Source organism: Festucalex cinctus, chromosome 14, assembly GCF_051991245.1.
Source record: "Festucalex cinctus isolate MCC-2025b chromosome 14, RoL_Fcin_1.0, whole genome shotgun sequence".
In the NCBI taxonomy this organism is placed as follows: domain Eukaryota; kingdom Metazoa; phylum Chordata; class Actinopteri; order Syngnathiformes; family Syngnathidae; genus Festucalex; species Festucalex cinctus.
The window spans coordinates 17,762,993-17,781,626 of record NC_135424.1 but is presented as its reverse complement, the minus strand read 5'-3'; the positions used below and the strand labels follow the sequence as shown (position 1 = coordinate 17,781,626).

The window sequence follows — 18,634 nt, the reverse complement described above, 5'->3', positions numbered from 1 at the left end:
TGATGATAATGTCATAATGTTGGCAGTTGCTATTGTCCAGTATTCGTCACTCTTAGCTTGTCTAGTCAGAGATTTAATTTTTCTCCATCAAATATTTTCTTGGAGGCCATCTGAATCCAGCCTGTTCTCTGTTCTTACTTTGTATTTTTGTATATAAAGCCACTGTTTCCCAACTCCCATGTCTTGTCTGCATTTGGGTCCCAAGTTCGCACCTCAAAATGATTTGAACTTTGACCTCAGCTACAGTGCTGGATTTGCCATTCAGAAACGGCACACGAAACAACATTGTCATTTTTTTTTTCAGCGTACATTTTATTGCTGTCACAGTATTTCTAATATAATTTGATGTTTTCCTGTAACACAGGACAATGCAAATAAATATTCAAAAGATGCAAATGGTGAAGATTTGCATCCCACATGCTACTCTCAGGCTTTTAACACCATGTTTAAATGGATAAACAAAACAAATAAGACAGATTTGGGGGTGAAACCAGATATCTGTGCATAAATACATTTTACATTCAGTGCCTTATCACCAATGCAGGCATATGTGTACGCACATTATACACATTCTATTGACAACAGTTTGCTTTAACATTAATGTAAGCAGCCTGTGCATGTGTCCCCTGGATGTAAGCATGCAAAGGTTACAGCATGCAAGTCAGCATTTCGTTTGGAAGACAAACAAGTCAATGTCATTAGTTCCATGCCAAGATGATGTCTGGATAAACACCAAAGAGTAGAGATGACTTTGTTTCTTCTTCTCTTGTGGCTATCACTTAATTTAACAGGATGTGAGTACAAGGTTGTCAGCGAGCGCAGCTGCCACGGCGACACATGTGCAAAGGCTTTGTCAGCATGTAAACAGCCCATGGACTTCTTCTACAGACCATTGCAAGCAGGGAGTGGAAAGCACAGCAATGGATGAGTGCTCATATGAGATTGGACTGCGTTAAACCTGAGAGACTGCATGGAACGCGTTTGAGAAAGGGACACTTCTTACAAAGTCAGCAGAAACTAATCTGAAGGCCCACTGCTGGTCTTAAAAGGGAGACTTCATGGGTCTGAGAATTTGTTGGATAAGCAAGAACTTCCTTTCTGGCCATGTGAGAAAACTGCGGTTAAATACTATATAAAAACGACATTTTTATGTTTCTTTTTTGGAAATGAAAATAAGGTCACCTTAGCATATTAGTAACACAACATGGATGATGCAAAAATGCTTACACTCAATATTCAAACTGTCACGACATAATTTTAGTGTGCATTTAATTTGCGGAATAACAACACAAATATGACTAAAGATGCCCACACTACGCCCAAATATAATATCTAAATATTTTTGAAGATATTATTTTAATAATTTAATTACTGAACATAATATCGTGTGGGTATTAAAAATTGAAATGTTCTGAAATAGCTAGCAGTGAATGAGTTAAAGAGGAAGTCAAGCCATTTATTTTTTATTTTTTGGACAATATGTTCTATGCAGCCCCAGTTGTCTAAATATGGTATTCTGGTTGATATTGTGTTAGTGGAATATGAGTTAAGCAGCAAAATACAGCAGTTTTTATCCATCCCGGGGCGGCCATTTTGCCATTTCCTGTCGAATTAAGATGACATCAATGTTGCTCAGGGCTCAAGCAACGACCAATCACATCTTACCTGTTTTCTGAAGCAACTGGATTTTGCTTCATAACTCATATTCCACAAATGTAATATTAATCAGAATGTCATGTTTAGAGGTCACATATTATTGTCAAGAAATGTTTACTTTAACTGAATAAACAGCAGTTAATTATAGAGAAGTTATCAGCTGTACATATTTTCGTGTCGACATATTTGGTATGAATAATTTTTTTGTAAAGGCAGAAACAATCTTAGTGGATTTGCTTTGTGCATGTTTGTTTTTGTACTTTTTAAAGCCATCTCTAGTAAATCATGTCATATTTGTGAAGGGAACGGGTGAAAGTTTGGGCTGAATGATGAGCAAGTGCCGCAAGGTCGCATTCTCATTCAGGAATGGTTCAAGCTGATTATATGGATCTTTCATTTCATTAATCATGTCCTGAATAATTCACATCACTCAAAATTCCTAATGCAGCCGACTCCATTCTGCCTCGATGTGAAACCTATTACCCAAAGAAGCTCAGCATATATTAACCAACATTACTAGCTGTCTGTCTCTTGAAGATACCACTGCGGAGGTCACAATAGACCTGCTTTACAAGTTTCTTTTTACTGAGTGTGCAAAGTGGGAAACATTCTCAGCTCACAACAAGAAGAAAAAATGACATTACAACACCTTTCTCGCAAAATGTTCCAGTAAAATGAAGCGGGCAGAGGCAGGAAGGCGCATCTTTGCCAGGTTGTTGCAGCTTATGACACGTTCCCCCATTCAGGCAAACAGCATCACCACAAATTTCATGCTGGGGGCGTTTTGGTGCTTGAGCGGGAGCTCCACTTGTGTTGACACTGTTGGTCAGTTAAATGAAAACGGAGTCATACTGATTGCATGCAAACTGTATGATTGGTTGAAAATGTGCTCAAATCCATCCACTTTCACTCCAATACAAAATAAAATGGAGGCATCTTCAACTTTTTTTCAGGCCGAAACCAGTACGAGTAGTCAGACATCGATACCATGAGTATTTTTGATACATAAAATTTGCCCCCAAAAACAATGTCAGATCATTTTAAAAGGACCTATACATCTCAATATATAAATTTTCCTTAAAATTGCATTTCATTAATGGCAATTTTCTACTTTTCTAATTTCTAGCTCCTGATCATAAAATGGCCACAATAGGACGACCGTCCGACACCTTGAAAACGGCCGGGTATTTGCGTAATACTATACCTAGTATCAGTACTTGTCCATCCCTAATAAAATGTAATAGACATCAACATAATTGATTATGACAGCGACATGATCAAACTTTGAAAATACATACACATAAAAAAAAAAACAAAAAAAAAAACTCTTGCTCAGTTTTAAAGATAGCTTAATGAAGCATCAACAACTGATGTGTAAAAATACTTTACCTGCATGTGCCTGTATTGCTGCTGATGATGGCATCGGATTTGTACAAACTTCTGACTTTATTGAATTCAATGATTTCAATGCAGCCGGTATAGTTGTAGAAAGACTTTGACGTCTAAGGGGGAGGAAAATAGATTTTTTTCACCACTTTATTATGATGTACAATACTTGAAAGGGAACGCTTTGTTTAATTGCGTTCACTCACAATGAATGCGAGTTCAATACTTATTCATTCATAAGCTTTCTCAACAATTCTCACATTGTGCCTTTAGCCTCTTACACCAAATAACCATATATATATATTTTTGGTCTCATTCATCATACTCCTTTTGCCAAGCATTTTCTTTTTCAACCATTTTAGGGACTAGTGCTCTTAGAGAAGTGTATAATATTGAGTGAACAAAAACTGTTGCTTTCAGAGAGGTAATCACATAACTCTAATGAGAGTGCTAGTTGAAATTTCCTTCTCATGTTTTTGTTCAAGTGATATGATGTCATCACAGTTTTCAAGGACCCTTTTGAAGCAACGTGAGTGCTTATCTACTTACCTGCTTGGTCGAGTATCGTTGTGGCAGACCGCCTGTGAAGATGCGGTTTGTTCTTGGTATCACATGTCTCAACCTGAAATTACTTGCTGCACTTTTGATTTTCTCATGACCGGAAAGTGTTATTTCAGCCTCACAAGGAGCCAGGTGTTGTCTAATAAGAAGTGAGACACATAAGCACAATTGTGGAGTGTTATTCTCATGTTGTTCCAAACACGAAGAATGACATCTTACCTTTGTTTTAGCCCTGTAACGCCAAACGAAGCATATTAAATGCAAGACATTTTGAACCCTTTATTTCATGAGTATATTTTTCCCCATTAAAACCCCGATGTATATGATCTGACATATACATTGCACGGATAATCCATTAGAGGGCAGTATCACCCAGCGACCTTGCAAGATCGCCCCAATTGAGAAAGGGGAGACACCTATACTTACTAATAATGGGAAATGTTTTTTCAGATTTTTGGAGATACTAATACAGTATGTCTGTTTATTGTTATATTTTTGACAGTTATAAATGTATGAATTTTAAGCATTGTGACCGGATGCATCAAATATGACACAAATCAAAAGTCATATGTGGAAGTTGATTTAAAAAAACAAACAAAAAAAACAAAAAAAAAAAAAAACAAAAAAAAAAACACGTTTGTTCAAAAGGACCAACAAATAAATTTCATGGTTCAGGCTTTATTGGGTTTTAAAGATGAAAAACTATGTGTGATTGGTCAGTTCTGAACGCACCCACATCTCCAATTATAAGTGGTTGTGCACACTTAAGCAGTCATGTTATTTTAGTTTATTTTTTAATTTTTTATTCATTTTTCCCATTTGGACACGTTATTATAACAACCTCCAACACAACATATGCTACATTGCAACTTTTAAATAGAAAAAAAGGGCTGACGGGATGAAGCCAGGCTTATTATGCTGCATTTGGGTGCAGTATCACTTTTTCAGAAGCTGTTCTAAAAAAAAACCGAAAAAAAACAAACACTTGAAACTATAGAGAGGACTCGATAATTACATCAGTGCAGATTCAGCACTAACCATCAGCAGCTTGAGGGTACTCAGGCCACAGATTTCGCCCCCGTCTCTTGATACCTCTTGTTACCAGAATGGAAGTAAGGACGTCCACGCAGCAATCAGCTGATTTGTTTAGCCTTCACTTTGCAAACTGTTGCATATGCCGGCTAAATGCTCCGAATAAGTCCGTCCTCAAGAGCTCGCTTGCATGGAATGGCGGTTAATTTAGAAGCAGTCTGCCAGAACGGCCTGGCCAGCAGCCAGAGGGCAGCGCGCACACTGTCCTTGAGAAGCCAGCCCCACCGGGTTTCTATTTAACATATTGAAAAGTGTCTTTGACGGGGAAGATATATTAAAAGTCTATAATGAGTTCGGCGGTGAGGATGACCACGGCGTTGTAGCTTTGGGTCAAATCAGACAAAGATTGACGGAGTCGGCTATCAAGACAATTACAAAGTATTTGCTTTGTGACACCGGCAACCATTTTTCCGCGCTCCTGACCCTCTAGTTATGACAGCTCTCCTTCTCACAATGTCTCCAAGGGTTCAGCACAGAACATTATGATGGATTCTCACCAATGTTGTATTTTTCTTTGAGAGGGAAAAAAAAAAAAACAGGAGGTGGAGCCTTGAAACCCTTTAACCTGATAGGCTGGTCGGTACGCACTTAGCTATTTAGGCCAGAGCTTTTTCTTCAGGGAAGGGGGAATGGTGTGTGTGTGGGGGGGGTACAACCTTGCCAGCTTGCTCCAAGATCATTTCAATAGCTCTGCCAAGTTGTTTTTTTATAGCAACTACTCCTGAATAACTTATTTCTTTATTTTTAGGTTTAATAAATAAATAAATAAATAAATAAATAAATAAATAAATAAATAAAACATTTTTTTGTGTTTCTTCTTCACTATTATTCAGTAATGCTGTTTTTAAAAATGTCACTACAATTGGACTCCTCTCACAATGTACGGATAATAATTCCATGATCGTTTGTCACTGTATGGCAAACGAATCAGTGAACAAAACATGTTTAGTGTTGTCATATCTTTACATTGTATTGTATATGCAAGTGTAGTGTAGGGAAAAAAACAAACATTATTTTTCACTTGTATTATGTGAAGGAATGAAATGAGAGGCAGCCATGCTATTAAGGATTACATTGTGATTCTCTTATTATTTATCCTGCTTGTTTTCACCACAGTCAATAGCAACAACATTCTGTTGTGGCTTAAATGCCTTGCTCAAGGACATTTTTAAAACTGGCAGCTCATCAACACGGTCCCAATTTCCATATTATGGCCCTTTGAGAAAAAAATGATTAAGTTGATTTTCTTTCACAACTATAACAAAAATGAACACATAATATAACACATAATTAAAAATCAAAACGTATCATTGGTTAGAGACAGCCAAAATAGCTATTACAGTTGTGGAATTAGCAATATTATTGAGAAGTGTTAGTAAAATTGTGCCAAGACTCGAGAACAATATCTCAAAAGGATTGCAGCCTTACTTTAAATCATTTAAACATTGATTTTGTGCTTGGCTCTTGATTGCTAATCTTTTCATAATTAAAAAAAAAACCAAAAAAAAAAAAACCAAAAAAAAAAAAACCTGAAAATTAAGACTTAAGAAGAGCCAATAAAGCATTCCTGTTGATCACTAATGCCTTTCAATAGTGGCATTGTGGCATGTGTTGCAGTTCTTTGAAATGTAGGCTTGTTTGTAATGAAACATAAATGACTTCTCTTATGTCCCCTTGGTTTTACTTACAGTCATTAATTTGAATGAATGCTTCAACGCTTCACACAAGTGGATAACTGCGGATGGGAAGTTAATACCACCTGAGGTGCTAATGCTATTTGAACATATTTTGCGTGTTATGTAAAGCTAAGAAGCTTATGCTACGAATAGGCTGCTTCTTCCTCATTAAATGAAATATTATTGCCAAAGGCAGATATGTTTATTTACAAACCCAAGTCAGAACTGTAAATTGAAATTACCACTCCTGAACACAAGATATTCATGAACATGATAATCCCCTCACAGTGTATTGGAATTCACTTAAAAAGAACATACCTGATGTTGACAATGTGTTCTTTGCCGTCATCAACGTGAATTTGTGTGTTAATCCACGCAACATCATCCTCATTATTGCAGGAAAAGACATACTGGAACAAACATTGTGTGAAATGTAGCTTCAGATGTGAGGACATTCAATATGAATTAAACTGGTAAACAATTTTTGTTAATATGTCCAACAGCTGTTTTAACAAATTTTTGGGTCCGGAATCCAAAACTGATCAGTTCTTCTCTATCATGTCACAGTTTTGAACTACAGAATCACTGTTCTCTTAAAAAATAATAATAATAATAATAATAATAAATATGTGTTTATGCAAATAAAAGACTAAGATGGAATAGTTATAAGCTTTGGGGGGGAAAAATAGAACATAAAATGAAATTTAACTTACAACCCATGGTTACAATGTTAAGTGAAAAGCCAACAATAATCTTCTTAATTCCGATCATGCTACTTTTCTGTTTGTGTATATTGATAGTAGACCTACTGACCTTTTGAGAACTACACACACCTCTCACCATCTCAATTGTGATTGCACAAACAAGTTGCCACATAACTGTATATGTGTCCAATTCAATAATCAGCTCTCCTTACTACAGTCTTTCTACAGTGAAATTTAGCTTATCTGGGGGTTGAGATGCTCGGGGGAAAACAAAAAACAAAAAAAACGACTATAATTTTGGAATCAGCATGCCAATTTTCAATCAGCATAAAAATCTAACTCAACAGATTTCTTTTCCAAAATCATTCTCCAATGTAATGTGTAGTACAGTCATTGACACAAGATGATAATTAGCTGTCATCGTCATCAAGTTTTACCTGCAGCATCCCATCCATGACAAAGAGTTCCATGAAAATGAAATCTCTCTCATCCGGACCTTGGCCCACATAAATGATAGTCCCACGATCGGCTTGAGTCTGAAATCTCACTGTTATGTTGTTGATTGTGCTGAGAACAATCTCTTCAAACTCCAGGTAGGAATTTCCAAAATACTGGACATAGTTTGAACCTAGGGGGATACAAATATAGATGGTGAAATGAAGCAGAAGGTTTGTGCATGGTTATTGTTACTTCTTCGGAGACCCACTATTGATCCCCGAATGGAGAAATTATTTTTCCGCCCACTTCCACCACAGAGAAGCGGCTGCTCTCATGGAACATCATGGAACAGTTTCCATGTCGAGCTGAGACGGACTTGAACTTCCTGTTTGTATTCCTCTGAGTCTCTTGCTACAGCTTTGTTGAAGCATAAAATGTAAATGTAACCTGTATCCATCAAATAACCTTGGCAACAGAAATAGAATACAGCTGAAAGACACATAAGAGAAAACGCACAAAAAACTTGAGCAAGAAGAGATTGCTTTTATTTGAAAAGAATTGCAAAGAATTCTACATTCTGCACATCTCACCCCCCCCTGCTTTTTGCTCACTGTCGAGGCAAACTGAAACTCATTTTATTCACTGGGAAAGCTGTGAAGCATGCAAATGGCACAATATCAGGAGAGAGGAGCTGAATGTAGTCATGCACGTTTATGACATGCCGAGTTTTATAGTGAAATAACTTGTCTTGTATCATCCATGAGAAGAGGCAATTATGGGACACTCCTGTTAAAGCGTCCCTGCCCGCAAGCTTATTGAGCACAGTGACGAACACCAACTTATAACGACAGGCTCGGACTTGCATTCGGGGTACTCATGCTCAGTATTGTTCCCATTTGAAAGAAACGGTGCAATCTGTTACTGAGAAGTCAAAGCAGGGATTGAAAAGCGTTTGTGGATGCACCTGTCTCATGCTCTGTCTGTTCTTATCTGGGGAGAGGGAGGGAAAAAAAAAAATACATTCATTACGCTAGAGAAATCAGCAACGCTCCTTTTAAGTTGTTGCCATGATTAATTGAGCAAGCACAAGTGAAACCGCTATCAATATTTGTTACACGTCAAGTCCTAATAGGCTGGCAAGCACTTTTGATCTGACAACCTGCTCCTCAGGGCATTTAACAAGCAAGTTTACGTAAATACCCCATTTGGACGGGGAAGCTATAGGACCAATACCCTGAGGAAAAACCATTGACAAAAAAGGGAATCATGAGGAGTATACATACTGTGATCTGTGAACTAATGAGGATAAACCAACAATGCAACAATGCAGCGCTGTGTTCTTCACCCCTGACAATACAAGTTGCCAGTGCTGATGATGTAAAATTACCCCTCAGAGACAAAGCTTTACATTCATTTTAAGGCCTTGTGTAGTCTGAAGCAGTCTTTGATGCAGTGCGAGACTGTTGCAAGGAGGCACTCTCGTACCTCATTAACAGCTAGCTGCAGCTGTACCTTCAAAGATCTCTGTTTTTTTCCCCCCCTTTGTTTTCTTTTGTGCATGGGTCATTGACGGATAAGGATTTTACCAGACCGAGCACAGATAATTTATCTTAATTTATTTATTATGGCGTACATATATTCGCCACTCACAACATTCGGAAAACTTGCAAATTCTGATGGGACAAAATCAATAAAAGAATTGTGGCAAAAAGTTACTTGTCATGTCGTGCCTCTCACATAAAAAAATAAATAAAAAATGGTTAAAATGTTTAAATTCTGTCCCAGAATATAGATTAAGAGTACTAAGTAGCATGATCTTCCATCATGTGAAGTCATTCTCATCTTATTGCTTCATTGTCCAATATATCTACTTTAATTGTCTTGTAGGAAAGATTCAATGGATCATTTTGTCTCTGCTCAATGATGTCATAGTTTGTTGTTTGATTGAGTTCTAATATTGCAAATGATAGTGACACACTGATGCCATATTTTTTTTGTTGATGTTCACAACAGCATTACTGTCTTTTATCGTCCGCGAGTCTTATTTTTCCATGGCCATAAGGGAGCATTGCATGTCTGTGGGGATATTTAGCCTGTGCAATAATCTGGCTTTTAGTAGATGTGATTAACTGGTGCAGATGTATCTAATGAAGAGGGTATATCCATTTTCCACATCACTTGTACTCATTATAGTTGTGGCTGAGCTGCATGCCTCTCCCAGATGGCTTTAGGTGAGAGGCAGGGGTGTAACCAGTTCTTTCTTTCCATCTATCTATCTATCTATCTATCTATCTATCTATCTATCATGCATATCATTAAACATTCACAAGAACAAAAAAAAAAAAAAATGCCATACTATATTTAGAGGTTTAAAACACAATGGCTAATACATTACTGACCATGGACTTTATCATGAGTGTAGCCTGTTGAAAGACCTTTTCTTCTTTTAAAAGAACATAGGCCTACATTTTCCTCCGTGGGAATATTAGTCTTTTCGAGCCAGCCTAATTACATCTTGTCCTAATACATGTCCATTAAGGAGCTGAAAGGATTGATATAAGTCATACGTTCATATAAGTCATCCAGGTGGAGTGTGTGCTCTCAGTGAGTGAATGTCAGGTTAGAATACTGGTCGTGGGGGGGGGGGGGGGGGGGGGGGGGGGGGGACACATACAGTAGATATTTGATAAGACGTGAGCTTGAGAACAATTATTGTATGACTGGACCTTGCCTGATGACTTTTAATTGATATAGACTTTATGTCCCATTTATTTAAAAAAAACCCAGGTTGCAGGTCTTGTTTCGTCCCTGATTTATCGGTTAATGTAATAGACTGACTGATTGAACTTGTCACAGGACAGAGATAAAATACTGCGAAGGACCATTCTGGGACTCTTGCAATTTCTGTGCCTCGAGGGAAAGCAAAAGGTCATTCTTTACCTTCAACATTTGCTGAAAAAAAATCTCTTGTTCTGAAGATCGGTGACAGAAGAAGCCGTAACTGAACGTTATATGGCAGAAAACTGCATCCTCAGTGTCACAGTTCTTTTTGCTTTGGACTTCACACCTCGCTATTTATATTTTTGTTGAATGGATTTAAATAATAAATATTACTCATAATTCACAGGACTTCCTTCAGGCTGTCCTTCATTCATGAACATTTCCAATGTGAGTGTAACCGTGACTCGCTGGCAAAGTCATGAAACTGAAAAGGAAAACAAAATACAATGCAGATTCTGCAAACAGAAAAAAAAAAAAAAGACTGATTCATTGATATTAGAGAGAATTGAATGTAATAATACTGGATATTTACAATTTTGCTTGTAGTGTAGAGTGGCATGGACCTGCACTGGATTTGGCCGATATTTTATGTTGTTTTTGTTATTTTCGACACTGCGAGTCACTTGCATATTTTTTATTTTTTTTTGGCACAGGATCTTTTATTATCATTATTATTATTATTATTATTATTATTATTATTATTATTATTATTATTATTATTATTATTATTACCGCTAATATGTACCATCTATTACGTCACCAACACTTTCTAAGTGCTTAAATAACTTAAAGGGATCGTTCGGCTTTTTTAACATGAATCTCAATTTGATCCTCACCTCCCGTATGTGCGATCAGCACTGACTTACCCCTGACAGCGTTCTGTGACACGCGTTCTGGTTCGGCGTTGGACGAGAGGAAAATAGTCCAGCAAGCTGGCTGGGGTCTCAGAAATAAAGCGTTTTTCTTCTAAAAACTATTTGTTTTCAAAAGCGTGATACATTTCCATCACAATACTCTTTTCTGAATAAAGTCAGACGCCATTACCGCCAGCCACTACTTTTCTGTTCGTTCGTTCGTATCACTGCGCGGCGCCCTGTAGAACGCTAACCGACGCACTGCAGCCAGCTAGCTGATACTTCCGCCTGAAGTTGTTTGCCTTTTCGGCGGAAGTATCAGCTAGCTGGCTGCAGTGCGTCGGTTAGCCTTCTACAGGGCGCCGCGTAGTGATACGAACGGACAGAAAAGTAGTGGCTGGCGGTAATGGCGTCTGACTTTATTCAGAAAAGAGTATTGTGATGGAAATGTATCACGCTTTTGAAAACAAATAGTTTTTAGAAGAAAAACGCTTTATTTCCGAGACCCCAGCCAGCTTGCTGGACTATTTTCCTCTCGTCCAACGCCGAACCAGAACGCGTGTCACAGAACGCTGTCAGGGGTAAGTCAGTGCTGATCGCACACACGGGAGGTGAGGATCAAATTGAGATTCATGTTAAAAAAGCCGAACGATCTCTTTAAATATTAGAAATAGACCTCAATTTGAGGCATTGAATTCTGCAGCACTGGAAATACAAACTCACTAATAAATACATTGTGAATTAAAACATCTCTGATCAAACCACCAATCTAAAAAAAAAGGACAAAAAGAAAGAAAAAGGGAACAGATTGATGAACAAACATGTAAACCTGACTTTTCAAAGCCATCTTCTATCAAACCCAACTCCAATGAAATAACAAAAATCATACATATATAGAATATATAGCCTACATATATATACAGACACACCCCTACATACAGTACACGCATACATGCATACATATACACACGTAAATTTAGTAAATTTCATATTGTGTACATGGCAGAAGAAAGTCAGCATGCCTTGATGGCAGTCAGCTTTCCCCCACCAAAACTGGCCTCTGCGATCCTCATCATCTGTCAAACTGCGAAGCACAGCATTGTGAGTGCAGTGATGGTTGAAACGGAAAAGGACCATATTGGTCTGCGAAATGAGGTTTACTGTGTTCATCAGTGTGAATCCGAGTCACTGTACCTCATAGCCTCTTTTTAAAATCCTATTGACGTGTTTGTTTTGTCCAAAACATATTGTGAAGCAGACTGGGGTTTAAAAAAGCAACGTCTATGTTTATTTCAAGCAGCACCAAGGGCACTGCTTTCTTTTAGATTGCGACCTAGTTAGCTAAACTCGCAGGTTTCCATGTCCTTAAACCTTAAAACAAATTCACTCTCATTGTAAAGTTGTCCATATCTGAGATGCTTTATGATTGCTCGCCTTTCTGTACTCAAACACATGTAACCCTCTGCACAAATACATCTCACCGTGGCCCAAGAATGGATCAGGTGTAGCTGGGAAGACTCAATTATGTTTGGCCCAGAGTGAATTTCAGTGTGTCACACTGAATTGGTTCAAGCTCGTCTGTGTTCAATAGGTCTGTTTAACTGCTCTGCTGCTTTGTGAACAGTTTCAAAGCTAAGGCAGATCTCATCTGTCAAGAAGAAACAATCTGCCTCCTCTCTGACACCGCGCTATTCAATAGCAATAACGTATGAAATATGTGATCTGTACCTTTCATCTGACTGATAAAGAGTATTGAGATGATTGGACTTTTATCTTTTGTATGGCATCAACATTTTTGCCATATGTTTGACGCCTGGCCTATTCAATATGAGTTTGCTCAAGGGTGAGACCTTTCTCAAGGGTGCCTTAGGTGTTTCTTATCAAAACGTATCAGCCTGATCCAGGGGATTATGTAGATGACCTTCCGCATTCACATTTAAAAAAAAAAAACACTTATACACTAAACACAAGATCATGCTTCACATTATAAACATCACCTTATGAGCCCAATTTAACCCTATACGTTTAGAATTTGACCACACTCCTTTACTTTAAAAAGAGCACTGACCGATTTCCAGTACTTGATGAGAAATTGATGCCAATTCTCTTCTGAGTTCTAACACACTTCACACTTCAATTGATAGTTGCTAAAATAGTGAGAGTAAAGTAGTTCGACTTTACTCTTGCAATTATTGGACCATAATGACAAAGCTACTGCCCAACAACCTGCCATTTTTCTTGAAGTGCATGACCTTTACCACACACATTTGAGATACAAACTACTTGGTGAAGCATTTGGCCATTTGGCCAACCGGATTTTTATTTTATTTAATTCTTTTAACTATACTGTTCAGCTACTCGGTAATGCAGAGTGAAGGAGATAATTATTTATACAAGAATATTTTCTCTATGTAACAGGGGAGGCCTTACAGATAATTAATGAGTATGATTATGTCTGAAATGTGACCCATATGCAACATGGCAGTCATGCTTGGTGGTTGAGCATGCTTATTTATTTATTTATTTATTTATTTATTTATTTAGAAATAACATGCTATGATTTAATCACCATTTACGATGTAACAAATCCAAAACAAGCTTCTCTTTCACATGTAAACTGGTCAGAATCTCTCTCTCTCTCTCTCTCTCTCTCTCTCTCTCTCTCTCTCTCTCTCTCTCTCTCTCTCTCTCTCTCTCTCTCTCTCTCTCATAGGGATGTCACGATATCCAGATATCACGATACAATATTATCACAATATGAAGGTCACGATACGATAATTATCACGATATTATGGAGAGGTTGCTAATACAAAAAAAGGTCAAAATATTGTAAAAAAACAAAGAGCTGATACTTAAAAAAACCCACAATATTATGTTTTTGTACATTACAGTAATGCAAATAAAGGACCTATAATCTCTAATGACAATTAATATTGAGGCACTTCCTTGCTAATGCATGCACACATGAGTTTTCCACATATTGACTCGTTTCACAAGCATATTATATGCCCCTTCATCTGACCATTAACGTGGATTTTAAACATAAAAGGGCCAAAAGATGCATTGTGAAAATTAAACTGCACTAAAAAGCTAGCCACCAGAGGGTGCTAGAACTGCACAAATGGAAATCAACCAGTCTTTTTAATAGATGTGCTGCTTTTAATATCATGACATGACGACGATATATTATGGTAGTTTCAATATCGCGATATCACCATATTGTCGGTATCGTTACATCCTTACTCTCTCATCGGCCGAAACGTCATATGTCACAATGTGACAAATATATATCTTCAAAAATCTATACTTTTGGTCCGTAAGGAAGGGATAGATGCACAGTTCACTAATATAATTCAATTATAGTCTAATAGCACGCGGCAACCTTTTTCAGACAGCAACAACATAAGGTAAATCAACATCTTTTAATTTGAGTGAGGCCATTTTTCTAGTAGTATCAATCGAGGATTTTATTGTAGGTAAAATGTGTCGAGACTGTTTAGGTGGACAGGGATATGCCGACTCAATACAAGTATTGCCTTAGGCTCTTTGACTTTCTAAAAATCCCCAAACAGGCATGACATTTTATTGGGAAATACTGAAGTCAGAGAGTTTCCACTCATTCCAAAGTGACCAAGAACGGTCAATGGAAAGGACGTGGAAAGAATTGATTTGTTTAGAATCCTCTCTGTGTTGTGGTTGACAATTTGCTGAACACCTGCTTCCTCATTTCCTATGTTTGTTCTCTGCAGCTGCACCAAAAAACAAAACAAAAAAACACACAGTGCATCAAGCCAAGCGCCACATGAATCTGGAAGAAAGCGGCAAAAATACTAATGCAACCTTTCATGCTTATGAGTCCATAATTAAATGGTTTCAAACTTTCAATCAAGAACACAGCAGAAGTTGCGCACCTATAGGACACGCAAAGTGTGGTTTTGTACCTGTGGATTGCTCAGCTGTCGACGCGGGGCTGAGTGTCGGTGTTTGCACATGTGGTGTAAAGCCGCGAGTGATGTTCTTGAGTGCAGTCTCCAAGAGAACAGCATCCGTTGCAGGAGGGAGGCAGGTGACCTTGTTGATGCCATCTACACAGGAATATGCTTCTGGACATGGATTTAAGAGGCAATCATCATAGTTGTGCTCACAGTTCCTCCCCTGTGTACACAGAATAAACAGCCTGTAGACGTGAGTATGAAATGAAACACTAACTGTACATAATGTTAACGGTATGAAAAATAAAGTTCATGTTGAAGTAATATTGAATTAGGTGCATTTATGCAAATGTAGTCTTATGCATAAATGGTAATTTAATGAGGTGAGGTGCCACTGCAGTGCTGTTTGTTTGTAAGCATAGTTCAGCAATTTTTAATGTGAACAACAATTTCTTTTGGAGGCAAATTGGTTTTAACCCTTCATAGGGCATTGGCAATCTTCTGAAATTCACATTCTCACCCCTCACTGCAGCCATTACAATTTAGAGAGTACCGTGGATGAATTTGGAGTTTGAGAGGAAGGAGGAATGGTTTAGGTTTGTAAAATGTTTTCAGAATGCATCATTCCTGATGACAAATGTACTATGAATTTGGTTGATTCAAATCACACTATAAAAAATATTTGGGTCAAAAATGAACTGAACTTTGGTGCTGTTTTTGTAGGTGATTCCTTTGACCATGCATTTTGGGTGAATAGAATATCCCATTTGAATCGGGTCAAAAATGAACCAACCCAAATCTTTTAGCTATTTAACACAAAATGTTGGCTCAAATTACACTAATAACCCACAATTACATGTGTGTTTTTGTGGATTACTCATTTGAACCAACTTATTGGGTTAATTGGATAACCCAATTGAATTGGGTCAAAAATGAATCAACCCAACTTTTTAAACTATTTAACACGTTGGATCAAATTACACAAATAACTGACAGAATAACCAATTTTTGGGTTGTTTTGTGACCCAATTGAGTTGGGTCAAAATGAACCAACCAAACGTTTTGAGCTATTCAACCCAAAATGTTGGGTTTATATTATAGACTAATAACCCACAAGTTGGTATGTGGGTTATTCACTTGATCCAACTTTTGGTGTTAGTTGAATAATTCAATTAAATTGCGTTGAAAATAAACCAACCCAAACTTTTGAGCCATTTAACCCAACATTTTGAGTCACAATAAATTAATAGCCCACAAATAAACCAATTATATGGGTTGTTTTGTGAGTTATTGATTTGCTCCCCATTTTGACCCAAATGTTGCCAATGGAGTACCAGTATTTTATCAGTACAATGAAGTGATGTTATTGCTTCTTAATAAGGATGATTAGCGAGGGAGCTGAAGGCGCAGGATGAAGGTTAATCCCCCCCACCCCCCAAAAAATAATAATGGCGAGGCAGAAACAGGTGGGGAGTCTCACCACAAATCCAGGACGACAGAAACAGGTGTAGCCGTAGCCCGGATCACCCTGAACGCACATCCCCTGGTTGCAGGGCTGTGGAAGGCACTCATTAATGTCATCCTCACAGTGAAGGCCTGTCCAACCTGCCAGGAACAAAAGCCCACAGAGTGCACTGGTGAGCCCTGGCTCTCCCACTTCCACCCTCTGAAGTGAATATCAATCAGATGCTCCCACATTGATTTTCTTCTTTTTGGGTTCACACTTATGCACAGACAAGAAAAGGCTTTCACTAAGAGTACGGCTGCCGCATACATTTTAATGAGGCGCAGAAGTATCGCCTATTTATCACTTTATTCTCATACTGTATGACTAGATCGTCCCCCAGAGAAAGGCAGGTTAGAATGTTCGGAAGAGTAGACGCTATACAGGCATGGTTGTAACCTTTCACATCACCTTATTCAGTTGCCTCAAGTCTAATTTGAAAACTATTTATGTTTTAAAATGCTTTACAAATGGCAAAGTGCACTCTGGGAAAGTGGGGCAGAGGAAGACGACATTGCAGTCTTTTCATGAGTAACAAAGGGTTCATGTAGCAGCTCGATGTCAGCTGACAAACCTCCACAATGTGTGAGCGACTTACCTGACCGACAGTGGCAGACGTAGCTATTAATAAGATCTTGGCAAACGGCATCGTTGTGGCAGGGAGATGAGCCACATTCGTTAACTTCCACTTCACATAAATCCCCCATGAAACCTGCCGGACAGCTAAGAAAACATATCATCTTCGTAAACGTGGGAGGGAGGCTGTCAGTTCCTTCTACAGTGGTGGCTGTAACCAAGAGATGCTTCATTATTTATCGGAGAGCCTGTTGGCTGCTGTCTTTTTTTTTCTTCTTTTTAATTGACCTAGGCTTATTAAAATAAGATTAGTTTCTAATTGGAGGATATACACACCCGACACTGTTTCATCATGAACCATCATTGGCTGCAAGTGATCACACAACATTGCTTCGCCTAGCTGTGCAGGAAATTTGGTGCACTCATTAGTTGACTTGGGGCTGTTATGATGGCACGTTGTGTGATTTCTTTATTGTTGTAATCACCTCATACATACCAACAATGTCGAGCAATAAAGACACTGGTCGCACAAATATATGTGTATGGTGTTCCACAGGGTTCAATTCTCTGGCCTCTGCGGTTTTCATTGCATCTGCTAAATTTATACATTCGTTCACATATGCATGCTTTTTTGTTTTTTGTTATACAGTAGTACACAAGACGTTCACTCAACCATTGTATCTTGTTATTCCTCCAGATTTTGTCCGTTGGATTCAAGTTGAAATATTTTTCGATTGGGCAACTTTAAAAAACACATCTTAGTAAGATCCCACTGTATAACCTCAGGAAGCATTTTAATAACAAACAGCACTCTCGCTAATCATAAATACATGTTTTTTTGCACGTGTTGTGAAGTGAGCTGTGTCAGGTATTTTTTAGATTTCATCATGTACAAGACCAAGTGAATAAGCAAGTTTTTCATGCGTAACCTCTGAGCTGACCATACATGCACACCAGAGTGCTTCTGAGGTTATTTGTTGGACAGGTGCAGACCAGAATATGCATCACTTCAATCATCTTGTGCAGATAAAACAATGTTGTTGTTGTTGTTTTTCGACCAAGAAAAAATACTGCATGAGTGAATTTAATTTTCTGCTAGGTTTAAAGAAAACCCAATTAGAAGTTACTACAACTGTAATAATAAGCACACCGTAAGATCTCATAGCATATGTTGATCAAGTCAGTTGTATTATACAATTAGATTTGTAAATGTGTACAGTACCTACAGTGTGTTGTCGCATATATTTATCAGACTGTGCATTTATTTGTGAACATCAAGCTTACCTGCCGGTAATATATGTAAACGTCAATAAATTTACCTTGAAGTGAATATGAAATTGCAGTTCACTAAATCAATATTGTATGAGAGCAGTGACCTTTTTGAATTCATGCTTGTCCTGGATACATTAAAACGTGACACAGACTCTACAGCAGCATATCGGCACAAGGTCAGACAAGGCAATTAAATGGACGA

The 18,634-nt window shown here is 37.9% G+C and overlaps 1 protein-coding gene across 3 annotated transcripts in view; it reads right to left on the bottom strand.

The window, feature by feature from the left end:
• The window catches only part of eys (eyes shut homolog), a 175,017-nt gene that overhangs the window by 62,513 nt on the left and 93,870 nt on the right, over nucleotides 1-18,634 (bottom strand). For all 3 annotated transcript variants that reach the window (XM_077495542.1, XM_077495543.1, XM_077495544.1), the window contains exons 31-38: nucleotides 17,183-17,307; nucleotides 16,561-16,685; nucleotides 15,090-15,303; nucleotides 7,513-7,703; nucleotides 6,690-6,781; nucleotides 3,592-3,742; nucleotides 3,046-3,158; nucleotides 2,306-2,475 (exon numbers count right to left, since the gene is read on the bottom strand). In XM_077495542.1, coding sequence (XP_077351668.1) covers nucleotides 2,306-2,475; nucleotides 3,046-3,158; nucleotides 3,592-3,742; nucleotides 6,690-6,781; nucleotides 7,513-7,703; nucleotides 15,090-15,303; nucleotides 16,561-16,685; nucleotides 17,183-17,307 — 1,181 coding nt within the window. The remainder of the gene's footprint in view (nucleotides 1-2,305; nucleotides 2,476-3,045; nucleotides 3,159-3,591; nucleotides 3,743-6,689; nucleotides 6,782-7,512; nucleotides 7,704-15,089; nucleotides 15,304-16,560; nucleotides 16,686-17,182; nucleotides 17,308-18,634) is intronic.